General features: G+C 45.0%; 2 protein-coding genes across 3 annotated transcripts in view; one reads left to right on the top strand and one right to left on the bottom strand.

Annotated features, from left to right (window-relative positions):
* Nucleotides 1-475: 475 nt before the first annotated feature.
* On the bottom strand, nt 476-6563 carry LOC109881288 (protein dpy-30 homolog). 2 transcript variants are annotated; one of them, XM_020473449.2, is made up of 4 exons: nt 6435-6563; nt 4487-4527; nt 1605-1744; nt 476-798 (listed from the first exon to the last, which is right to left on the bottom strand). In XM_020473449.2, exons 1-4 carry the CDS (start codon nt 6442-6444, stop codon nt 726-728), a joined length of 264 nt encoding a protein of 87 aa, XP_020329038.1. In that variant the 5' UTR covers nt 6445-6563; the 3' UTR covers nt 476-725. The 2 variants fall into 2 exon arrangements, with proteins under 2 accessions (XP_020329038.1, XP_020329037.1); XM_020473448.2 differs by having other exon boundaries at nt 1605-1747; nt 6435-6561.
* Nucleotides 6564-7210: 647 nt separating this feature from the next.
* LOC109881287 (spastin) overlaps nt 7211-22687 on the top strand; it is a 29297-nt gene continuing 13820 nt past the window's right edge. The window contains exons 1-8 of the mRNA XM_031799141.1: nt 7211-7588; nt 7831-7914; nt 8020-8103; nt 9631-9791; nt 12305-12441; nt 13133-13226; nt 19417-19491; nt 19674-19745. Of these exons, the coding sequence (XP_031655001.1) occupies nt 7471-7588; nt 7831-7914; nt 8020-8103; nt 9631-9791; nt 12305-12441; nt 13133-13226; nt 19417-19491; nt 19674-19745 (825 nt within the window). The 5' untranslated portion in view covers nt 7211-7470. The remainder of the gene's footprint in view (nt 7589-7830; nt 7915-8019; nt 8104-9630; nt 9792-12304; nt 12442-13132; nt 13227-19416; nt 19492-19673; nt 19746-22687) is intronic.

The raw sequence follows: 22687 nt of genomic DNA, 5'->3' as shown, positions 1-22687 counted from the left end.
GGACCTTGGGCAGACTTGGGTGTTTCAGGGTTGGATCAAAAGCCAAGCCTTCACTAAACAGGAGCTCTCCAGATGGAGGGTTGACCACATGTTGACAAGGGCACAACGACAGGAGATGGTAGGCCTACATGGGAATCAGACACAGCAGCCTTCAAAATGTCAATAATGCTTACTTTTCCAGGCTATAATGAAAACGTGGTTAAAAGTAATTTGAGAAGTAATGGAAAATGTGTATGAACCCTTAACAGTGAATTATCAGAGGTTTCTATATAGCATAATGTCATTTGTGAATTTCAGTGAACAGATTTGGGAAATGACAGCTCCTGAACTTATTTCAACCCAAGTCAAGCACTGCTTACGAGCAATGATTTAGCTGATCGTTACTTTACACGATTTAAGTTTTTCTTACCATGACTGTGATATTTGGTTCTCTTATGAATGCAGAATGTTCTGAATCAGAATATCAGACATTTGATATCAGTCATGGGTGTTTAATGGGAATATGTGGGGAAGTAACACTAACACGTACAGTCAATTACAGAAACAAACAAAAACAAGTGTTTGTTCAACAAACATGTATGATAGAAAATAATAAGAAATCAGTATACTCCAGCCGGTACATACAGTATAGGACAAAAAATAAAAAAAACGTTACAATTCAGATGCTAAATGAAAACACACAGCTTGTCTCTGATAAGTCGAGCAGTGTAGTTTCGTCAGAGGGGTTAGATGCGGTCCTCATATTGAAACTGGTTCTGGTGGAGATGTGCAGCTAGAAATTCAATGGGATTATGAGGCCTAGAAGAGGAGAAGAGCTAGGATTAATACAAAAATCAGTCATCAAATAAAACGTAAATAACACGATACAAAATCTTTATTGGTCCATTATACAGAAACTGAAATGTGTTGTTTTATTTGGCATAGTGTTCAATAAAAACAACGAGGGCATTATTCAGTGTGCGGGTATCTATTCTTCATTTCAGTGCCCAGCCTGACCACACAACACAGGCTGATGTTGTGAGACTGGGGTTATACAGCATAAAAGACAGGGAAAGGACATGTCCATCCAATCTACCTCATCCCCATACTGTATTTATTTATCTATCTATCTAGCTCCTTTGCACCCCAGTATCTCTACTTGCACATTCGTCTTCTGTACATCCTACCATTCCAGTGTTTAATTGCTATATTGTAATTACTTCACCACCATAGTCTATTTATTTCCTTACCTCTCTTATCCTACCTCATCTGCACAAGCTGTATATAGATCTACTGTATTATTGATTGTGTTTGTTTACACCATGTGTAACTCTGTTGTTGTACGTGTCAAACTGCTTTGCTTTATCTTGGCCAGGTCTCAGTTGTAAATGAGAACTTGTTCTCAACTAGCCTACCTGGTTAAATAAAATGTATTGGTGCCTGGGTTCGTCTATTTTTCTTCCTAGGTTCCTGCCTTCTAGGGACTTTTCCCCCTAGCCATTGTGCTTCTGCCTCCGCATTGCTGGCTCTTTCAGGTTTTAGGCTGGGTATCTGTAAAGCACTTTGACGTAAAAAAAATAAAAATAATAAATAACTTTATAAAAATGTGATTTATTTAAGCCCACCGTTCTTTGGCTAACACAGAGAGCCCCTGTAGAAGGACTGGCACAACAGTCTGGTCCAGATATGCCCGTGTTGGGAGAGACTGAAGATCCACTTTCTGTTTAGACGACTTCTCCGTGTTGGACCTCTCGGTATCCTCCATCTTCTGGAGGGGAGGAGTAATGTAGAAGCATGTCAGCCTGCATTTCCCTAGCTTCACAAGTTAGTGCAGACAGTATACAGTATGATCGATGTCTATAACATGTGTTAATAGTTCCCTAGCTTCACCATCATGTAGACAGTAGTTATTATTAAACAGTAACATTGGTCTATAACATGGGCTAATATTTTCCTAACCTCAGTTCAAGGCTTCATTCACTTTGAGGTGAAACACTGTAGCAGAGGCTAATATTTCCCTAAAACAGTCTCACACACACACACACACACACACCAGCATCTGGGCTTACAGGAGACGTTAAATATGACGATTCTCCTTTAAACCCAAGAAGCATCCATTCAACTTACCATTCACCAGCTTTTCAGGTTTAGCCATGTCAAAATATGTTCGAAGAAGAGGTTCGCTGAGCAACTATCGTCATTACTGTCAGTATGTACATCCAAAACAGGTTTAAATAAAAAGTTACAAGGCAACTGGAAAATTGTCTTGTCTGGAAAGAATATGAGTATTGTATTTGACCATCCGTCAAATCCACCTCTTCTGCCTCTCTTGCAATATTAGTCATATGATTAAAATACACTGAATAAATCCCATGTAGAAACATACAATCACTGTAAACATGTATCCTAGTGTCTACTGAATAAATCCCATGTAGAAATATACAATCACTGTAAATATGTATCCTAGTGTCTACTGAATAAATCCCATGTAGAAATATACAATCACTGTAAACATGTATCCTAGTGTCTACTGAATAAATCCCATGTAGAAACATACAATCACTGTAAACATGTATCCTAGTGTCTACTGAATAAATCCCATGTAGAAACATACAATCACTGTAAACATGTATCCTAGTGTCTACTGAATAAATCCCATCTAGAAATATACAATCACTGTAAACATGTATCCTAGTGTCTACTGAATAAATCCCATGTAGAAACATACAATCACTGTAAATATGTATCCTAGTGTCTACTGAATAAATCCCATGTAGAAATATACAATCACTGTAAATATGTATCCTAGTGTCTACTGAATAAATCCCATGTAGAAACATACAATCACTGTAAACATGTATCCTAGTGTCTAGTGAATAAATCCCATCTAGAAACATACAATCACTGTAAACATGTATCCTAGTGTCTAGTGAATAAATCCCATCTAGAAACATACAATCACTGTAAACATGTATCCTAGTGTCTAGTGAATAAATCCCATCTAGAAACATACAATCACTGTAAACATGTTTCCTAGTGTCTACTGAATAAATCCCATCTAGAAACATACAATCACTGTAAATATGTATCCTAGTGTCTACTGAATAAATCCCATGTAGAAATATACAATCACTGTAAACATGTATCCTAGTGTCTAGTGAATAAATCCCATCTAGAAATATACAATCACTGTAAACATGTATCCTAGTGTCTACTGAATAAATCCCATGTAGAAATATACAATCACTGTAAATATGTATCCTAGTGTCTACTGAATAAATCCCATCTAGAAATATACAATCACTGTAAATATGTATCCTAGTGTCTACTGAATAAATCCCATCTAGAAATATACAATCACTGTAAATATGTATCCTAGTGTCTACTGAATAAATCCCATGTAGAAACATACAATCACTGTAAACATGTATCCTAGTGTCTACTGAATAAATCCCATGTAGAAATATACAATCACTGTAAATATGTATCCTAGTGTCTAGTGAATAAATCCCATGTAGAAACATACAATCACTGTAAACATGTATCCTAGTGTCTACTGAATAAATCCCATGTAGAAACATACAATCACTGTAAATATGTATCCTAGTGTCTACTGAATAAATCCCATGTAGAAACATACAATCACTGTAAACATGTATCCTAGTGTCTACTGAATAAATCCCATCGAGAAACATACAATCACTGTAAACATGTATCCTAGTGTCTACTGAATAAATCCCATCTAGAAATATACAATCACTGTAAACATGTATCCTAGTGTCTACTGAATAAATCCCATCTAGAAATATACAATCACTGTAAACATGTATCCTAGTGTCTACTGAATAAATCCCATGTAGAAACATACAATCACTGTAAATATGTATCCTAGTGTCTACTGAATAAATCCCATGTAGAAACATACAATCACTGTAAATATGTATCCTAGTGTCTACTGAATAAATCCCATGTAGAAACATACAATCACTGTAAACATGTATCCTAGTGTCTACTGAATAAATCCTACGTAAAATGTGTCAACTAAATCTACTTACATAAAATATTATTACATTTAGCTCGGCTGAAACAGATTGTTGTGACGTAAAAACACTGTTGTTGTAGGTGATAAAACCCCAATGACCTTTCCTGCTGCTGGATCAGCCGACCTGTAGGTGGCAGTAATGAGTCATTTTTTATTGGAGGTGCAGAAGAGGTGGATTTGGACACATGCACACTTGGTCAAAAATAATACTTTGAATTTTTCCAGACAAGGTATTTTCCCCGGGCCCATGTAACTTTTTATGGAAGCCTTTTGTGGGAGTACACACCGGCTGCAATGACGTTAGTTGTTCAGCGAAACTACATTCTTTGTATGTATTTTGACATTTATTAAGCTTGAAAATGTGGTGAATGGCAAGTTGAACGGCTGATTTGTGGGTTTAAAAGAGAATGTTCCATGTCTCCTGTAAGCCCAGACTCTGATTCAACACACAGTACAGTGACTTACAGCTGTATGGCTCTCCCTGCTCTGGTCCATGCCTGTGTGATCTGAATGTCAACAAAACACAATGTGAGTAAAAAGGCAAAGATGTTGATCAGGTATCAAAGTCAGGGCTTGAAACAAAGTGACATAGCTATTCTATTTCAACGATAACATTGGTCTCCGTTCTGATCTAGGATGTCAAAGCAACCAACCAGCTGAACGCGACGGCGGGGTTGGGGAAGCTGAACATGACGGCGGGGTTGGGGAAGCTGAACATGACGGCGGGGTTGGGGAAGCTGAACATGATGGCGGGGTTGGGGAAGCTGAACATGATGGCGGGGTTGGGGAAGCTGAACATGACGGCGGGGGGGTTGGGGAAGCTGAACATGACGGCGGGGGGGTTGGGGAAGCTGAACATGACGGCGGGGGGGGGTTGGGGAAGCTGAACATGACGGCGGGGGGGGGTTGGGGAAGCTGAACATGACGGCGGGGGGGGGTTGGGGAAGCTGAACATGACGGCGGGGGGGGTTGGGGAAGCTGAACATGACGGCGGGGGGGTTGGGGAAGCTGAACATGATGATGGCGGGGAATGAAATTACTTCACACTGGAGGAAGTTAAGCTACACTAAAGCAATCCTTCATAAAAAATATAGTTTACTGAACTAAAGTTACCTCAGGAAATTAAAAATAAATAAAAATAAAAACATAAATATTTACTACACAACAGAGGATAAAAAAAAACTAAAGAATAACAAAAATGGAACTACTAAAAAGCACCGTAAGGTAAAGCAAATCTAAAAAAAGGTGTGTTTTAAGATCTCTTCTAAATATGTCCAGTTTCAGGCCCCCTCAGGTTCTCTGGCAGGCCGTTCCAGAGGCTGGGGGCGTAATAACTAAAGGCTGTCTCTCCATGCCTCTTGGTCCCCCTCAGGTTCTCTGGCAGGCCGTTCCAGAGGCTGGGGGCGTAATAACTAAAGGCTGTCTCTCCATGCCTCTTGGTCCTGGGCTTCAGGATAGTTAACAGGCCAGAGGATCTGAGGGACCTACTGGGTACATAACATAAAGCATGTCTGCTAGGTATTGAGTTGCACAATGGTGGATTGATTTAAAAACCAATAGTGGAATCCTAAAATGAATTCTAACACTCTCAGGCAGCCAGTGCAGAGACCTTAACACCGGTGTAATGTGTCCTCTCCATCTGGTCTTGGTCAGTACCCGTGCTGCAGCATTCTGTATGTTTTGCAGTTGACCAATGGCTTACATGAGTAGACCAGACAGGAGACCATTACAGAAGTCAAGCCTGCTTGTAATTAAAGCGATGAGTCTCTCTGTATCAGCCTGAGAGAGAAACGGCTGCACCGTGGCAATGTTCCTCAGGTGGTAAAAAGCTATTTTCGTCACATTCTTAATATGAAAGTCAAAATGCCAGCAACTTTACACAGCCATTGAAGACGAGTGGGACAACAGTCCACAGGCCACAATCAACAGATTCATCCACTCTATACAAACGAGGTGATGTGTTGCGCTGCATGAGGCAAATGGTGGTCACACCAGATACTGACTGGTTCTGATCCAAGACCCTACTTTTTTTTGTCCTCATTTTTTGTCCTTCTAAGGTATCTGACCAACAGATATTAGGAATCTGTATTCCCTTTCATCTTTAAAGCCATATATTAATGCCCGATTTATTTACATTGACTGATTTCCTGATATGAACTGTAACAGTAAAATCTTCGAAATGATTTAGCTTATATTTTCTTTCTATATACATGTAACGTTAAATTGTTAATTACTCCCCAACAATGGACAAGTCACCAACTACGAGCTAGCTAATGTTAGCTCGCTAGCTACTCGACGTGGTCTCTAATCTACGGTTTCCAAAAACGCTTATAAATCTGAAACTGGCTGCAAAATAAATATTTTCTACGTGATCTTAGGCGTTAGATATTCGTATAATCGTATTTTTGGTTACCTTCTGCCATGGTTTACGTTGGTTTCCTAAATTGATGTCGCCGCCGAAACAACTACAGCGGTGGAGAGATAACTGAGCAGGCGTCAGAAAATAAGGCGCTCTGATTGGCTATCCAAAACCCGGAAATGCGACATTTAAAGGGATAGTACTGACATTTCTGAACGCAGAGCCACAGATGATCTATGATGTATGACCAGATGCTCAAGTGACCGTTCAAACAATGAAAATAAATGTCTTCAGAAATGGAAGGCAGTCGGGAGGACGCAAGATCAGGTGGGACCAATGAGAGGGCAGATATGCGCTTGAACAACTCCGATTTAAGTGTTTTTCTCCCCTCAAAGTTGGCGGGATGTCACTTGTCCTACTTATATATCAGTACACTCGTAAGAACCTAAACATTACGACACGTTTATTCGATTAAATAAGACACAAGTAACAAATAAACCATTCAATTGTGTTTAATTAACCAAACGCGACACTCATTGACCTGCATACAAAACTCGCCGCTTGTTGAGCGGGGGAAAAAGTGCACCTGGAGATGACAGATTTTGTGTCCAGTTATCCCTCTCGCTTCGCATCTTCCCCTGTTATTTCTAAAATAAAAAAACGAATATTACATAACTTTTGGTATGCCACGGTAAACTTCCACCCTATTTATCTACTGTCAGTGCGTATCGATTTACGTGACCGTATTACATTATATTTGCGTCTATACACTTATTACCGTATTTAGGATCTTGTTTAAATGTTCGACAAGTGCGCTAGTTCCACGCATGCGTAACGCCAACTTCCTGTTTCAACAAAACACCGATGTCTTGGAACTGTGTGGACTGGGTCTCTGCATTGGTTTTGATATTATTGTAAAAATAGACACGTTTACGATCATCTGTCGGATATGAAAATGGTTAGAGATACAATAATACATTGCTGAGTTCGCGGACGCCCTTTTCTGGTGTTTAGATCTCTCTGTTTACTCCTGTATTTGAGATTCTGATGTAGCTAGCGACTGTAACTAGTTGTAAATTATTTCACTACCATGTCGGCCAAAGTTAGGGCGGGGGACAGCAACGACAACGGAGAAATCATTAGAAACTACCATAAACGAGCATTTGAATACATATCCGTGGCACTAAAGATCGATGAAGATGACAAAGGTTGAATGCATCTCCTTATCTTAAAATATATATATATATATATATATATATATATATATATTTGATATGTTTATCACACATTAGTAGCTTCAATGAAACCAAGAGAGTTTTACAATGTCAAAACTCTTGGTTGCATCGAAGCCAATCGTACATGTTGTGTGGCTTTGCAATGGCTCACTGGGAGTGTCTGTCTGTCTACTCTCTCACTCTCTGTGACTGAGCCTGTGGGTTTGTTATGGCAGGTGTTAAGGAGGAGGCAGTACAGTGGTATCAGAAAGGCATTGCAGAGCTTCAAAGGGGGATTGCTATTGAAGTCACAGGACAAGGTAAACTAATTCCTACCTCATTGTCTTTCAAGTTAATATGAGGTTGTTTTGCGTTGTGGCCGTTGGCCAGTGACCGCGTTTCGCTGTCTTTCACTTTCACTTTAGGAGAACATTGTGATCGTTCGAAGAGGCTTCAAACTAAGATGATCAACAATCTCACCATGGCAAAGGACCGACTCGCTCTTCTAGGTCAGCTCTCTGACGATGTTGAGAACGTTGTTTTAGATTGTATCACATCATGATGACTTCCCATACTGGTAATATATGAGGCATGCTGCAGTCTTCATGATGACTTCCCATTCTGGTAATATATGAGGCATGCTGCAGTCTTCATGATGACTTACCATACTGGTAATATATGAGGCATGCTGCAGTCTTCATGATGACTTACCATACTGGTAATATATGAGGCATGCTGCAGTCTTCATGATGACTTCCCATACTGGTAATATATGAGGCATGCTGCAGTCTTCATGATGACTTTCCATACTGGTAATATATGAGGCATGCTGCAGTCTTCATGATGACTTACCATACTGGTAATATATGAGGCATGCTGCAGTCTTCATGATGACTTCCCATTCTGGTAATATATGAGGCATGCTGCAGTCTTCATGATGACTTCCCATTCTGGTAATATATGAGGCATGCTGCAGTCTTCATGATGACTTCCCATTCTGGTAATATATGAGGCATGCTGCAGTCTTCATGATGACTTCCCATTCTGGTAATATATGAGACATGCTGCAATCTTCATGATGACTTCCCATTCTGGTAATATATGAGGCATTGTGCAGTCTTCATGATGACTTCCCATACTGGTAATATATGAGGCATGCTGCAGTCTTCATGATGACTTCCCATACTGGTAATATATGAGGCATGCTGCAGTCTTCATGATGACTTCCCATTCTGGTAATATATGAGGCATGCTGCAGTCTTCATGATGACTTCCCATACTGGTAATATATGAGGCATGCTGCAGTCTTCATGATGACTTCCCATACTGGTAATATATGAGGCATGCTGCAGTCTTCATGATGACTTCCCATACTGGTAATATATGAGGCATGCTGCAGTCTTCTCTCATAACACTTTGAAGTGATGCCACACTTAGATTTTGAGCTACACAGATTTGTGTTGTAAATAAATCCCTGACTAAGATCAGTACTTCTCACTCAAAAAGGTTTAAAATAGATTGACATTTCAATTGTTATATTAGCAGCTATGTGTTTTAGCAATTTGCAAATTGTTATATTACTAATGTTTTTGTTTTTTAAAATTTAACCTTGTAGGGTCTCTCTCTCCATTCTCGCTTACTCTCTCTCACCCTCGGTCTCTCTCCATCCTCTCTCTCTCACCCTCTGTCTCTCTCCATCCTCTCTCTCTCCATCCTCTCTCTCTCACCCTCTGTCTCTCTCCGTCCTCTGTCTCTCTCCGTCCTCTCTCTCTCACCATCCTCTCTCTCCGTCCTCTCTCTCTCACCCTCGGTCTCTCTCCGTCCTCTCTCTCTCTCACCCTCTCTCTCTCACACCCTCTCTCTCACACCCTCTGTCTCTCTCCATCCTTTCTCTCTCAACCTTTCTCTCTGTCCTCTCTCTCACCATCCTCTCTCTCCGTCCTCTCTCTCCGTCCTCTCTCTCTCCGTCTTCTCTCTCTCACCCTCTGTCCTCTCTGTCTCTCTCTCTCTGTCTCTCTCTCTGTCTCTCGCCACAGAAGGTACATTGGCGTCTAAAACGAGCCACAGCCCTCAGAGTCCACCAGGCCATCTCCCTACCCCTCCAGTGAGGCCTACTGGTCCAAAGAACAAGCCAGGACCAGGACCAGGACACAGTAAGCCAGCAAGCACTGGCTCAAGCAGGACCAACAATATCAAGGTATCCCTGGTACAGGTCCTGTCCCTGGTCCCATTAAAGTACAGGCCTTGTCCTGTCTCTGTCCCTGGTCCCATTAAAGTACAGGCCTTGTCCTGTCTCTGTCCCTGGTCCCATTAAAGTACAGGCCTTGTCCTGTCTCTGTCCCTGGTCCCATTAAAGTACAGGCCTTGTCCTGTCCCTGGTCCCATTAAAGTGCAGGCCTTGTCCTGTCTCTGTCCCTGGTCCCATTAAAGTACAGGCCTTGTCCTGTCTCTGTCCCTGGTCCCATTAAAATACAGGCCTTGTCCTGTCCCTGGTCCCATTAAAATACAGGCCTTGTCCTGTCCCTGGTCCCATTAAAATACAGGCCTTGTCCTGTCTCTGTCCCTGGTCCCATTAAAATACAGGCCTTGTCCTGTCTCTGTCCCTGGTCCCATTAAAGTACAGGCCTTGTCCTGTCTCTGTCCCTGGTCCCATTAAAATACAGGCCTTGTCCTGTCTCTGTCCCTGGTCCCATTAAAGTACAGGCCTTGTCCTGTCTCTCTCCCTGGTCCCATTAAAGTGCAGGCCTTGTCCTGTCTCTGTCCCTGGTCCCATTAAAATACAGGCCTTGTCCTATCCCTGTCCCTGGTCCCATTAAAATACAGGCCTTGTCCTGTCTCTGTCCCTGGTCCCATTAAAATACAGGCCTTGTCCTGTCCCTGGTCCCATTAAAGTACAGGCCTTGTCCTGTCCCTGGTCCCATTAAAATACAGGCCTTGTCCTGTCCCTGGTCCCATTAAAGTACAGGCCTTGTCCTGTCTCTGTCCCTGGTCCCATTAAAGTACAGGCCTTGTCCTGTCTCTGTCCCTGGTCCCATTAAAGTACAGGCCTTGTCCTATCTCTGTCCCTGGTCCCATTAAAGTACAGGCCTTGTCCTGTCTCTGGTCCCATTAAAATAAAGGCCTTGTCCTGTCTCTGTCCCTGGTCCCATTAAAATACAGGCCTTGTCCTGTCCCTGGTCCCATTAAAATACAGGCCTTGTCCTGTCTCTGTCCCTGGTCCCATTAAAGTACAGGCCTTGTCCTGTCTCTGTCCCTGGTCCCATTAAAGTACAGGCCTTGTCCTATCTCTGTCCCTGGTCCCATTAAAGTACAGGCCTTGTCCTGTCTCTGTCCCTGGTCCCATTAAAGTACAGGCCTTGTCCTGTCTCTGTCCCTGGTCCCATTAAAATACAGACCTTGTCCTGTCTCTGTCCCTGGTCCCATTAAAATACAGGCCTTGTCCTGTCTCTGTCCCTGGTCCCATTAAAATACAGGCCTTGTCCTGTCTCTGTCCCTGGTCCCATTAAAATACAGGCCTTGTCCTGTCTCTGTCCCTGGTCCCATTAAAATACAGGCCTTGTCCTGTCTCTGTCCCTGGTCCCATTAAAATACAGGCCTTGTCCTGTCTCTGTCCCTGGTCCCATTTAAAATACAGGCCTTGTCCTGTCTCTGTCCCTGGTCCCATTAAAGTACAGGCCTTGTCCTGTCTCTGTCCCTGGTCCCATTAAAGTACAGGCCTTGTCCTGTCTCTGTCCCTGGTCCCATTAAAGTACAGGCCTTGTCCTGTCTCTGTCCCTGGTCCCATTAAAATACAGGCCTTGTCCTGTCTCTGTCCCTGGTCCCATTAAAATACAGGCCTTGTCCTGTCTCTGTCCCTGGTCCCATTTAAAATACAGGCCTTGTCCTGTCTCTGTCCCTGGTCCCATTAAAGTACAGGCCTTGTCCTATCCCTGTCCCTGGTCCCATTAAAATACAGGCCTTGTCCTGTCCCTGGTCCCATTAAAATACAGGCCTTGTCCTATCCCTGTCCCTGGTCCCATTAAAATACAGGCCTTGTCCTATCCCTGTCCCTGGTCCCATTAAAATACAGGCCTTGTCCTGTCTCTGTCCCTGGTCCCATTAAAGTACAGGCCTTGTCCTGTCTCTGTCCCTGGTCCCATTAAAATACAGGCCTTGTCCTGTCTCTGTCCCTGGTCCCATTAAAGTACAGGCCTTGTCCTGTCTCTGTCCCTGGTCCCATTAAAATACAGGCCTTGTCCTGTCTCTGTCCCTGGTCCCATTAAAATACAGGCCTTGTCCTGTCCCTGGTCCCATTAAAGTACAGGCCTTGTCCTGTCCCTGGTCCCATTAAAATACAGGCCTTGTCCTGTCTCTGTCCCTGGTCCCATTAAAGTACAGGCCTTGTCCTGTCTCTGTCCCTGGTCCCATTAAAGTACAGGCCTTGTCCTGTCTCTGTCCCTGGTCCCATTAAAATACAGGCCTTGTCCTGTCCCTGGTCCCATTAAAATACAGGCCTTGTCCTGTCCCCGTCTCCTACCCTCTAGTCCCATAAATGATTTAGTCCTAGTTTTATAACCTCCCCGCTAACAGTTTACGGAAAACAACGTTTCTGAGTCGTAATTTGTCTTAAATGCTGTTTCAAATGGGACGTTGTTGCTCATAGTGTATCCTGTTTTATGTGTATTTGTATGGTCCTATGATATTGTGCACTTACGGAGTGTTCTCTCTAAGGTTGTCCCTCGGGCTGCAGGGAGAGGACAGAATGGTAGACCAGCAGCATCGAAGGAACCACAGAAGAGGGATATGAAGAACTTCAAGAATGTGGACAGCAAGTTGGCCAGCTTCATACTGAATGAAATCGTAGACGGGTAGGACAGATGAGCAATATGTGTAGCCCGGTCCCCGGAGCTATCCGCGTAGCCCGGTCCCCGGAGCGATCCGCGTAGCCCGGTCCCCGGAGCGATCCGCGTAGCCCGGTCCCCGGAGCGATCCGCGTAGCCCGGTCCCCGGAGCGATCCGCGTAGCCCGGTCCCCGGAGCGATCCGCGTAGCCCGGTCCCCGGAGCGATCCGCGTAGCCCGGTCCCCGGAGCGATCCGCGTAGCCCGGTCCCCGGAGCGATCCGCGTAGCCCGGTCCCCGGAGCGATCCGCGTAGCCCGGTCCCCGGAGCGATCCGCGTAGCCCGGTCCCCGGAGCGATCCCCGGAGCGATCCGCGTAGCCCGGTCCCCGGAGCGATCCGCGTAGTCTTTTGGTCATTGTCTGGGGAGTTTGCTATACAGAACTAACAGACGTGTGACCAGGCTATGACGGAGAAGACCCTCAGCACATTCAATGGAGGGATTCTAGAGTCGATGATAGTGGATAGCGCAGTGGACTGCAGTCAGGATCAAATTACACGTTGAACATCTTGGGGACGACAATCTCTTCGACCTTTGAGGCGACACACACTGATACTTTTGTTACGGCGGGTTTCTAGCTCTCCTGTATTTACAACCCATGACTGTAATTGAGACTGCTGGGGTTCTGGAGTCATTTAAACATTGTGTGTGTGTATTTCAGTGGGTCGTCAGTGAGCTTTGAAGACATAGCGGGTCAGGAGCTGGCTAAACAAGCTCTTCAGGAGATAGTTATCCTGCCTGCACTCAGACCTGAGGTGAACACGTTTGCTTTCTACTCTGTGTTATGAGCTGCTGTCTGTCAGTTATGCCTGATTCTCATTCGAGGGTCAAACCTACCCAAGCTGAGCTTCTTCGATCTGGTCTGTTTACACATCCCCGAGCAGGGCACAGTACAGTTGAGGTCGGCCCTATTGTGGGAATCAGGCTTCACAGTTGTCTTGCTGTCTCTTGTCCAGTCTGTTGTCTCTACACAAATCAAAGTTTATTTGTCATGTGCGCCGTATACAACAGGTGTAGACCTTACAGTGAAATGCTTACTTACAGCCCCTAACCAACAGTGCCATTTTTAAGGTATTAGGTAAACAATAGATAAGTAAGGAAATAAAAAATAGTAAATAACAGTGAATAATTACAGTAGAGAGGCTATATACAGTAGAGGGGCTATATACAGTAGGGAGGCTATACACAGTAGAGGTTATATACAGTAGAGAGACTATATACAGTAGAGAGGCTATATACAGTAGAGAGGCTATATACAGTAGAGAGGCTATATACAGTAGAGGGGCTATATACAGTAGAGGGGCTATATACAGTAGAGGCGCTATATACAGTAGAGGCGCTATATACAGTAGAGGGGCTATATACAGTAGAGGGGCTATATACGGTAGAGAGGCTATATACGGTAGAGAGGCTATATACAGTAGAGGTGCTATATACAGTAGAGGGGCTATATACAGTAGAGGGGCTATATACAGTAGAGGGGCTATATACAGTAGAGGGGCTATATACAGTAGAGGGGCTATATACAGTAGGGGCTATATACAGTAGAGGCTATATACAGTAGAGGGGCTATATACAGTAGAGGGGCTATATACAGTAGAGGGGCTATATACAGTAGAGGGGCTATATACAGTAGAGGGGCTATATACAGTAGAGGTTATATACAGTAGAGGTTATATACAGTAGAGGTTATATACAGTAGAGGTTATATACAGTAGAGGTTATATACAGTAGAGGTTATATACAGTAGAGGGGCTATATACAGTAGAGGGGCTATATACAGTAGAGGGGCTATATACAGTAGAGGGGCTATATACAGTAGAGGGGCTATATACAGTAGAGGGGCTATATACAGTAGAGGGGCTATATACAGTAGAGGGGCTATATACAGTAGAGGCTATATACAGTAGAGGCTATATACAGTAGAGAGGCTATATACAGTAGAGAGGCTATATACAGGAGAGGCTATATACAGTAGAGAGGCTATATACAGGAGAGGCTATATACAGTAGAGGGGCTATATACAGTAGAGGGGCTATATACAGTAGAGGGGCTATATACAGTAGAGGGGCTATATACAGTAGGGGCTATATACAGTAGGGGCTATATACAGTAGGGGCTATATACAGTAGGGGCTATATACAGTAGAGGGGCTATATACAGTAGAGGGGCTATATACAGTAGAGGGGCTATATACAGTAGAGGGGCTATATACAGTAGAGGGGCTATATACAGTAGAGGGGCTATATACAGTAGAGGGGCTATATACAGTAGAGGGGCTATATACAGTAGAGGGGCTATATACAGTAGAGGGGCTATATACAGTAGAGGGGCTATATACAGTAGAGAGGCTATATACAGTAGAGGCTATATACAGTAGAGGCTATATACAGTAGAGGCTATATACAGTAGAGAGGCTATATACAGGAGAGGCTATATACAGTAGAGAGGCTATATACAGTAGAGGGGCTATATACAGTAGAGGGGCTATATACAGTAGAGGGGCTATATACAGTAGGGGCTATATACAGTAGAGGCTATATACAGTAGAGGCTATATACAGTAGAGGGGCTATATACAGTAGAGGGGCTATATACAGTAGAGGGGCTATATACAGTAGAGGGGCTATATACAGTAGAGGGGCTATATACAGTAGAGGGGCTATATACAGTAGAGGGGCTATATACAGTAGAGGGGCTATATACAGTAGAGGGGCTATATACAGTAGAGGCTATACAGTAGAGAGGCTATATACAGTAGAGGGGCTATATACAGTAGAGGGGCTATATACAGTAGAGGGGCTATATACAGTAGAGGGGCTATATACAGTAGAGGCTATATACAGGAGAGGCTATATACAGTAGAGAGGCTATATACAGTAGAGAGGCTATATACAGTAGAGAGGCTATATACAGTAGAGGGGCTATATACAGTAGAGGGGCTATATACAGTAGAGGGGCTATATACAGTAGAGGGGCTATATACAGTAGAGGCTATATACAGTAGAGGCTATATACAGTAGAGGCTATATACAGTAGAGAGGCTATATACAGTCGAGGGGCTATATACAGTCGAGGCGCTATATACAGTCGAGGGGCTATATACAGTCGAGGGGCTATATACAGTCGAGGGGCTATATACAGTCGAGGGGCTATATACAGTCGAGGGGCTATATACAGTCGAGGGGCTATATACAGTCGAGGGGCTATATACAGTAGGGGCTATATACAGTAGAGAGGCTATATACAGTAGAGGGGCTATATACAGTAGAGAGGCTATATACAGTAGAGGCTATATACAGTAGAGAGGCTATATACAGTAGAGGCTATATACAGTAGAGAGGCTATATACAGTAGAGGCTATATACAGTAGAGGCTATATACAGTAGAGGGGCTATATACAGTAGAGGGGCTATATACAGTAGAGGGGCTATATACAGTAGAGGGGCTATATACAGTAGAGGGGCTATATACAGTAGAGGGGCTATATACAGTAGAGAGGCTATATACAGTAGAGGGGCTATATACAGTAGAGGGGCTATACAGTAGGGGGCTATATACAGTAGGGGGCTATATACAGTAGGGGGGCTATATACAGTAGAGAGGCTATATACAGTAGAGGGGCTATATACAGTAGAGGGGCTATATACAGTAGAGGGGCTATATACAGTAGAGGGGCTATATACAGTAGAGGGGCTATATACAGTAGAGGGGCTATATACAGTAGAGGGGCTATATACAGTAGAGGGGCTATATACAGTAGAGGGGCTATATACAGTAGAGGGGCTATATACAGTGAGGGGCTATATACAGTAGGGGGGCTATATACAGTAGAGTGGCTATATACAGTAGAGAGGCTATATACAGTAGAGGGGCTATATACAGTAGAGGGGCTATATACAGTAGGGGGGCTATATACAGTGAGGGGCTATATACAGTGAGGGGCTATATACAGTAGAGGCTATATACAGTAGAGGCTATATACAGTAGAGGCTATATACAGTAGGGGCTATATACAGTAGGGGGGCTATATACAGTAGAGGGGCTATATACAGTAGAGAGGCTATATACAGTAGAGGCTATATACAGTAACCAGGCTATATACAGTAGGGGGGCTATATACAGTAGAGGGGCTATATACAGTGAGGGGCTATATACAGTAGAGGGGCTATATACAGTAGAGGGGCTATATACAGTAGAGGGGCTATATACAGTAGGGAGGCTATATACAGTAGAGGGGCTATATACAGTAGAGGGGCTATATACAGTAGAGGGGCTATATACAGTAGAGGGGCTATATACAGTAGAGGGGCTATATACAGTGAGGGGCTATATACAGTGAGGGGCTATATACAGTGAGGGGCTATATACAGTGAGGGGCTATATACAGTAGAGGGGCTATATACAGTAGAGGGGCTATATACAGTAGAGGGGCTATATACAGTAGGGGGGCTATATACAGTAGAGGGGCTATATACAGTAGAGGGGCTATATACAGTAGAGGGGCTATATACAGTAGCGAGACTATAAAAGTAGCGAGGCTATATACAGTAGAGGCTATATACAGTAGCGAGGCTATATACAGTAGCGAGGCTACAGACAGTAGAGGGGCTACAGACAGTAGAGGGGCTACAGACAGTAGAGGGGCTACAGACAGTAGAGGGGCTACAGACAGTAGAGGGGCTACAGACAGTAGAGGGGCTACAGACAGTAGAGGGGCTACAGACAGTAGAGGGGCTACAGACAGTACAGGGGCTACAGACAGTAGAGGGGCTATATACAGACACCTGTTAGTCGGGCTGATTGAGGTAGTATGTACATGTAGATATGGTTAAAGTGACTGTGCATATATGATTAACAGAGAGTAGCAGCAGTGTAAAGAGGGGGGTGGGGCAATGCAAATAGTCTGTTTAGCCATTTGATTACCTGTTCAGGAGTGTTGGGGCTTGGGGGTAAAAACTGTTGAGAAGCATTTTTGTCCTGGACTTGGCACTCCGGTACTAGTTGCCATGCGGTAGTAGAGAGAACAGTCTATGACTGGGGTCTTTGACAATTTTTAGGGCCTTCCTCTGACACCGCCTGGTGTAGAAGTCCTGGATGGCAGGCAGCTTCGCCCCAGTGATGTACTGGGCTGTACACACTACCCTCTGTAGTGCCTTGCGGTCGGAGGCCGAGCAATTTCTGAACATTTCTGATGGTGCAGCTGTAGAACATTATGAGGATCGGAGGACCCATGCCAAATCTTTTTAGTCTCCTGAGGGGGAATAGGTTTTGTCGTGCCCTCTTCCCGACTGTCTTGGTGTGTTTGGACCATTCTAGTTTGTTGGTGATGTGGACACCAAGGAACTTGAAGCTCTCAACCTGCTCCACTACAGTCTCTTTAGTAGTGATTCCGTTGTTTCAACTGGATCAACATGATTGTCAAAAAAATGCCCAGCTTTAGCAAAATCCTCATTAACAATGTCAAGCAGTTTATTCTTGTCAGTCACATCCATTGAATTTGAGGGCAATTTCAGCGGAAGACCAGGGGACTTTGTGTTATTAACATTCATGGATTTAAATGGTTTTCCCATAAAGGAATTTGAAGCTCCCAACCTGCTCCACTACAGCCCCGTCGATGAGAATGGGGGCTGCTCATGCTCCTTTTCCTGTAGTCCACAATCATCTCCTTAGTCTTGGTTACATTGAGGGATAGGTTGTTATTCTGGCACCACCCGGCCAGGTCTCTGACCTCCTCCTTATAGGCTGTCTCGTCGTTGTCCGTGATCAGGCCTACTAGTGTTGTGTCGTCTGTAAACTTAATGATGGTGTTGGAGTCGTACATGGCCTCGCAGTCGTGGGTGAACAAGGAGTACAGGAGGGGACTGAGCACGCACCCCTGAGGGGCCTCCGTGTTGAGGACTCAGCATGGCAAATGTGTTGCTACCTACCCTTACCACCTGGGGGCGGCCCACCAGTAAGTCCAGGATCCAGTTGCAGAGGGAGGTGTTTAGTCCCCAGATCCTTAGCTTAGTGATGAGCTTTGAGGGCACTATGGTGTTGAACGCTGAGCTGTAGTCAATGAACAGCATTCTCACATAGGTATTCCTTTTGTCCATGTGGGAAAGGGCAGTGTGGAGTGCAGTAGAGATTACATCATCTGTGGATCTGTTGGGGCGGTATGCAAATTGGAGTGGGTCTAGGGTTTCTGGGATAATGGTGTTGATGTGAGCCATGACCAGCCTTTCAAATCACTGTCTCTAGTCCAGTCTATGGTGGTGTTGTCTCTACTACAGTCTATAGGGTTGTCTCTACTCCAGTCTATGGTGTTGTCTCTACTCCAGTCTATAGTGTTGTCTCTACTCCAGTCTATAGTGTTGTTGTCTCTACTCCAGTCTATAGTGTTGTTGTCTCTACTCCAGTCTATAGTGTTGTTGTCTCTAGTCCAGTCTATAGTGTTGTCTATAGTGGTGTTGTCTCTACTCCAGTCTATAGTGGTGTTGTCTCTAGTCCAGTCTATGGTGGTGTTGTCTCTACTCCAGTCTATGGTGGTGTTGTCTCTACTCCAGTCTATGGTGGTGTTGTCTCTACTCCAGTCTATGGTGTTGTCTCTAGTCCAGTCTATGGTGTTGTCTCTAGTCCGGTCTATGGTGGTGTTGTCTCTACTCCAGTCTATGGTGGTGTTGTCGCTACTCCAGTCTATGGTGGTGTTGTCTCTACTCCAGTCTATGGTGGTGTTGTCGCTACTCCAGTCTATGGTGGTGTTGTCTCTACTCCAGTCTATGGTGGTGTTGTCTCTACTCTAGTCTATGGTGGTGTTGTCTCTACTCCAGTCTATGGTGGTGTTGTCTCTACTCCAGTCTATGGTGGTGTTGTCTCTACTCCAGTCTATGGTGTTGTCTCTACTCCAGTCTATGGTGGTGTTGTCTCTACTCCAGTCTATAGTGTTGTGTTTGTCCCCCTCTAGCTGTTCACTGGTCTCAGATCCCCGGCACGAGGTCTGCTCCTCTTCGGTCCCCCAGGCAACGGAAAGACCATGCTGGTGAGTCAAACGTTTGTGACCATCAAATGACATCACATGGTGTTGACTGCATGTTGAAGACATTATGCCTCTTTCTCATGATAATAAATGTATCTATTGTGTCCCTCTACCCAGGCCAAAGCAGTAGAAATGGAGTCCTCTTTCTCATGATAATGATTGATCTGTTTTGTCCCTCTACCCAGGCCAAAGCCGTAGCCATGGAGTCCCATGCCACCTTCTTTAACATCAGTGCTTCCAGTCTGACCTCTAAATGGGTGAGGAGTCTTAAGACTCATTTACTGTGTTCAAAATGGCACCCTATTCTCTGAGTAGTGGACTACTGTTGACCAGGGTAGTGGACTACTGTTGACCAGGGTAGTGGACCAGGGTCTATAGGGTAGTGGACTACTGTTGACCGGGGTCTATAGGGTAGTGGACTACTGTTGACCGGGGTCTGTCTATAGGGTAGTGGACTACTGTTGACCAGGGTCTATAGGGTAGTGGACTACTGTTGACCGGGGTCTATAGGGTAGTGGACTACTGTTGACCGGGGTCTATAGGGTAGTGGACTACTGTAGACCAGGGTAGTGGACTACTGTAGACCAGGGTCTATAGGGTAGTGGACTACTGTTGACCAGGGTAGTGGACTACTGTAGACCAGGGTCTATAGGGTAGTGGACTACTGTTGACCAGGGGGGTGGACTACTGTTGACCAGGGTAATGGACTACTGTAGACCAGGGTCTATAGGGTAGTGGACTACTGTTGACCAGGGTAGTGGACTACTGTAGACCAGGGTCTATAGGGTAGTGGACTACTGTAGACCAGGGTAGTGGACTACTGTTGACCAGGGTCTATAGGGTAGTGGACTACTGTAGACCAGGGTAGTGGACTACTGTAGACCAGGGTAGTGGACTACTGTTGACCAGGGTAGTGGACTACTGTTGACCAGGGTAGTGGACTACTGTAGACCAGGGTAGTGGACTACTGTTGACCAGGGTAGTGGACTACTGTTGACCAGGGTAGTGGACTACTGTTGACCAGGGTAGTGGACTACTGTAGACCAGGGTAGTAGACTACTGTAGACCAGGGTCTATAGGGTAGTGGACTACTGTAGACCAGGGTCTATAGGGTAGTGGACTACTGTTGACCAGGGTCTATAGGGTAGTGGACTACTGTTGACCAGGGTCTATAGGGCAGTGGACTACTGTAGACCAGGGTAGTGGACTACTGTAGACCAGGGTCTATAGGGTAGTGGCCTACTGTTGACCAGGGTAGTGGACTACTGTTGACCAGGGTAGTGGACTACTGTTGACCTGGGTAGTGGACTACTGTAGACCAGGGTAGTGGACTACTGTAGACCAGGGTCTATAGGGTAGTGGACTACTGTTGAACAGGGTAGTGGACTACTGTTGACCAGGGTAGTTGACTACTGTAGACCAGGGTCTATAGGGTAGTGGACTACTGTTGAACAGGGTAGTGGACTACTGTTGATCTGGGTAGTGGACTACTGTTGACCAGGGTAGTGGACTACTGTAGACCAGGGTCTATAGGGTAGTGGACTACTGTTGACCAGGGTAGTGGACTACTGTTGACCAGGGTCTATAGGGTAGTGGACTACTGTAGACCAGGGTAGTGGACTACTGTAGACCAGGGTAGTGGACTACTGTAGACCAGGGTAGTGGACTACTGTTGACCAGGGTCTATAGGGTAGTGGACTACTGTAGACCAGGGTAGTGGACTACTGTTGACCAGGGTAGTGGACTACTGTTGACCAGGGTCTAAAGGGTAGTGGACTACTGTTGACCAGGGTAGTGGTCTACTGTTGACCAGGGTAGTGGTCTACTGTTGACCAGGGTCTATAGGGTAGTGGACTACTGTAGACCAGGGTATTGGACTACTGTAGACCAGGGTATTGGACTACTGTAGACCAGGGTATTGGACTACTGTAGACCAGGGTAGTGGACTACTGTTGATCAGGGTCTATAGGGTAGTACACTACTGTAGACCAGGGTAGTGGACTACTGTAGACCAGATAGTGGACTACTGTTGACCAGGGTAGTGGACTACTGTTTACCAGGGTAGTGGAGTACTGTTGACCTGGGTAGTGGACTACTGTAGACCAGGGTCTATAGGGTAGTGGACTACTGTAGACCAGGGTAGTGGACTACTGTTAACCAGGGTAGTGGACTACTGTAGACCAGGGTCTATAGGGTAGTGGACTACTGTAGACCAGGGTCTATAGGGTTGTGGACTACTGTAGACCAGGGTCTATAAGGTTGTGGACTACTGTTGACCAGGGTAGTGGACTACTGTTGACCAGGGTCTATAGGGTAGTGGACTACTGTAGACCAGGGTAGTGGACTACTGTTGACCAGGGTCTATAGGGTAGTGGACTACTGTAGACCAGGGTAGTGGACTACTGTTGACCAGGGTCTACAGGGTAGTGGACTACTGTTGACCAGGGTCTACAGGGTAGTGGACTACTGTTGACCAGGGTCTATAGGGTAGTGGACTACTGTAGACCAGGGTAGTGGACTACTGTAGACCAGGGTAGTGGACTACTGTAGACCAGGGTCTATAGGGTAGTGGACTACTGTAGACCAGGGTCTATAGGGTAGTGGACTACTGTAGACCAGGGTCTATAGGCTAGTGGACTACTGTAGACCAGGGTCTATAGGGTAGTGGACTACTGTAGACCAGGGTCTATAGGGTAGTGGACTACTGTTTACCAGGGTAGTGGACTACTGTAGACCAGGGTCTGTAGGGTACTGGACTACTGTTGACCAGGGTAGTGGACTACTGTAGACCAGGGTCTATAAGGTAGTGAACTACTGTTGACCTGGGTAGTGGACTACTGTTGACCAGGGTCTATAGGGTAGTGGACTACTGTAGACCAGGGTCTATAGGGTAGTGGACTACTGTAGACCAGGGTAGTGGACTACTGTAGACCAGGGTAGTGTACTACTGTTGGCCAGGGTAGTGGACTACTGTTGACCTGGGTAGTGGACTACTGTTGACCTGGGTAGTGGACTACTGTTGACCAGGGTAGTGGACTACTGTAGACCAGGGTAGTGGACTACTGTAGACCAGGGTAGTGGACTACTGTAGACAAGGGTAGTGGACTACTGTAGACCAGGGTAGTGGACTACTGTAGACCAGGGTAGTGGACTACTGTAGACCAGGGTAGTGGACTACTGTAGACCAGGGTAGTGGACT

The sequence above is a fragment of the Oncorhynchus kisutch genome, linkage group LG20 (genome assembly GCF_002021735.2).
Source record: "Oncorhynchus kisutch isolate 150728-3 linkage group LG20, Okis_V2, whole genome shotgun sequence".
NCBI lineage: Eukaryota > Metazoa > Chordata > Actinopteri > Salmoniformes > Salmonidae > Oncorhynchus > Oncorhynchus kisutch.
The sequence above is the reverse complement of the archived record's forward strand: the minus strand, read 5'-3'. Positions and strand labels throughout refer to the sequence as shown.

Excerpts from the sequence above, each read along its gene's own strand:
- LOC109881288 (XM_020473448.2), bottom strand. Across the intron at positions 1,748-4,486 it reads GCAGGGAGAGCCATACAGCT|AAGATGGAGGATACCGAGAG; the intron begins GTAAGTCACTGT and ends CCTCCCCTCCAG. Across the intron at positions 799-1,604 it reads TCTGTGTTAGCCAAAGAACG|GCCTCATAATCCCATTGAAT; the intron begins GTGGGCTTAAAT and ends CTCCTCTTCTAG.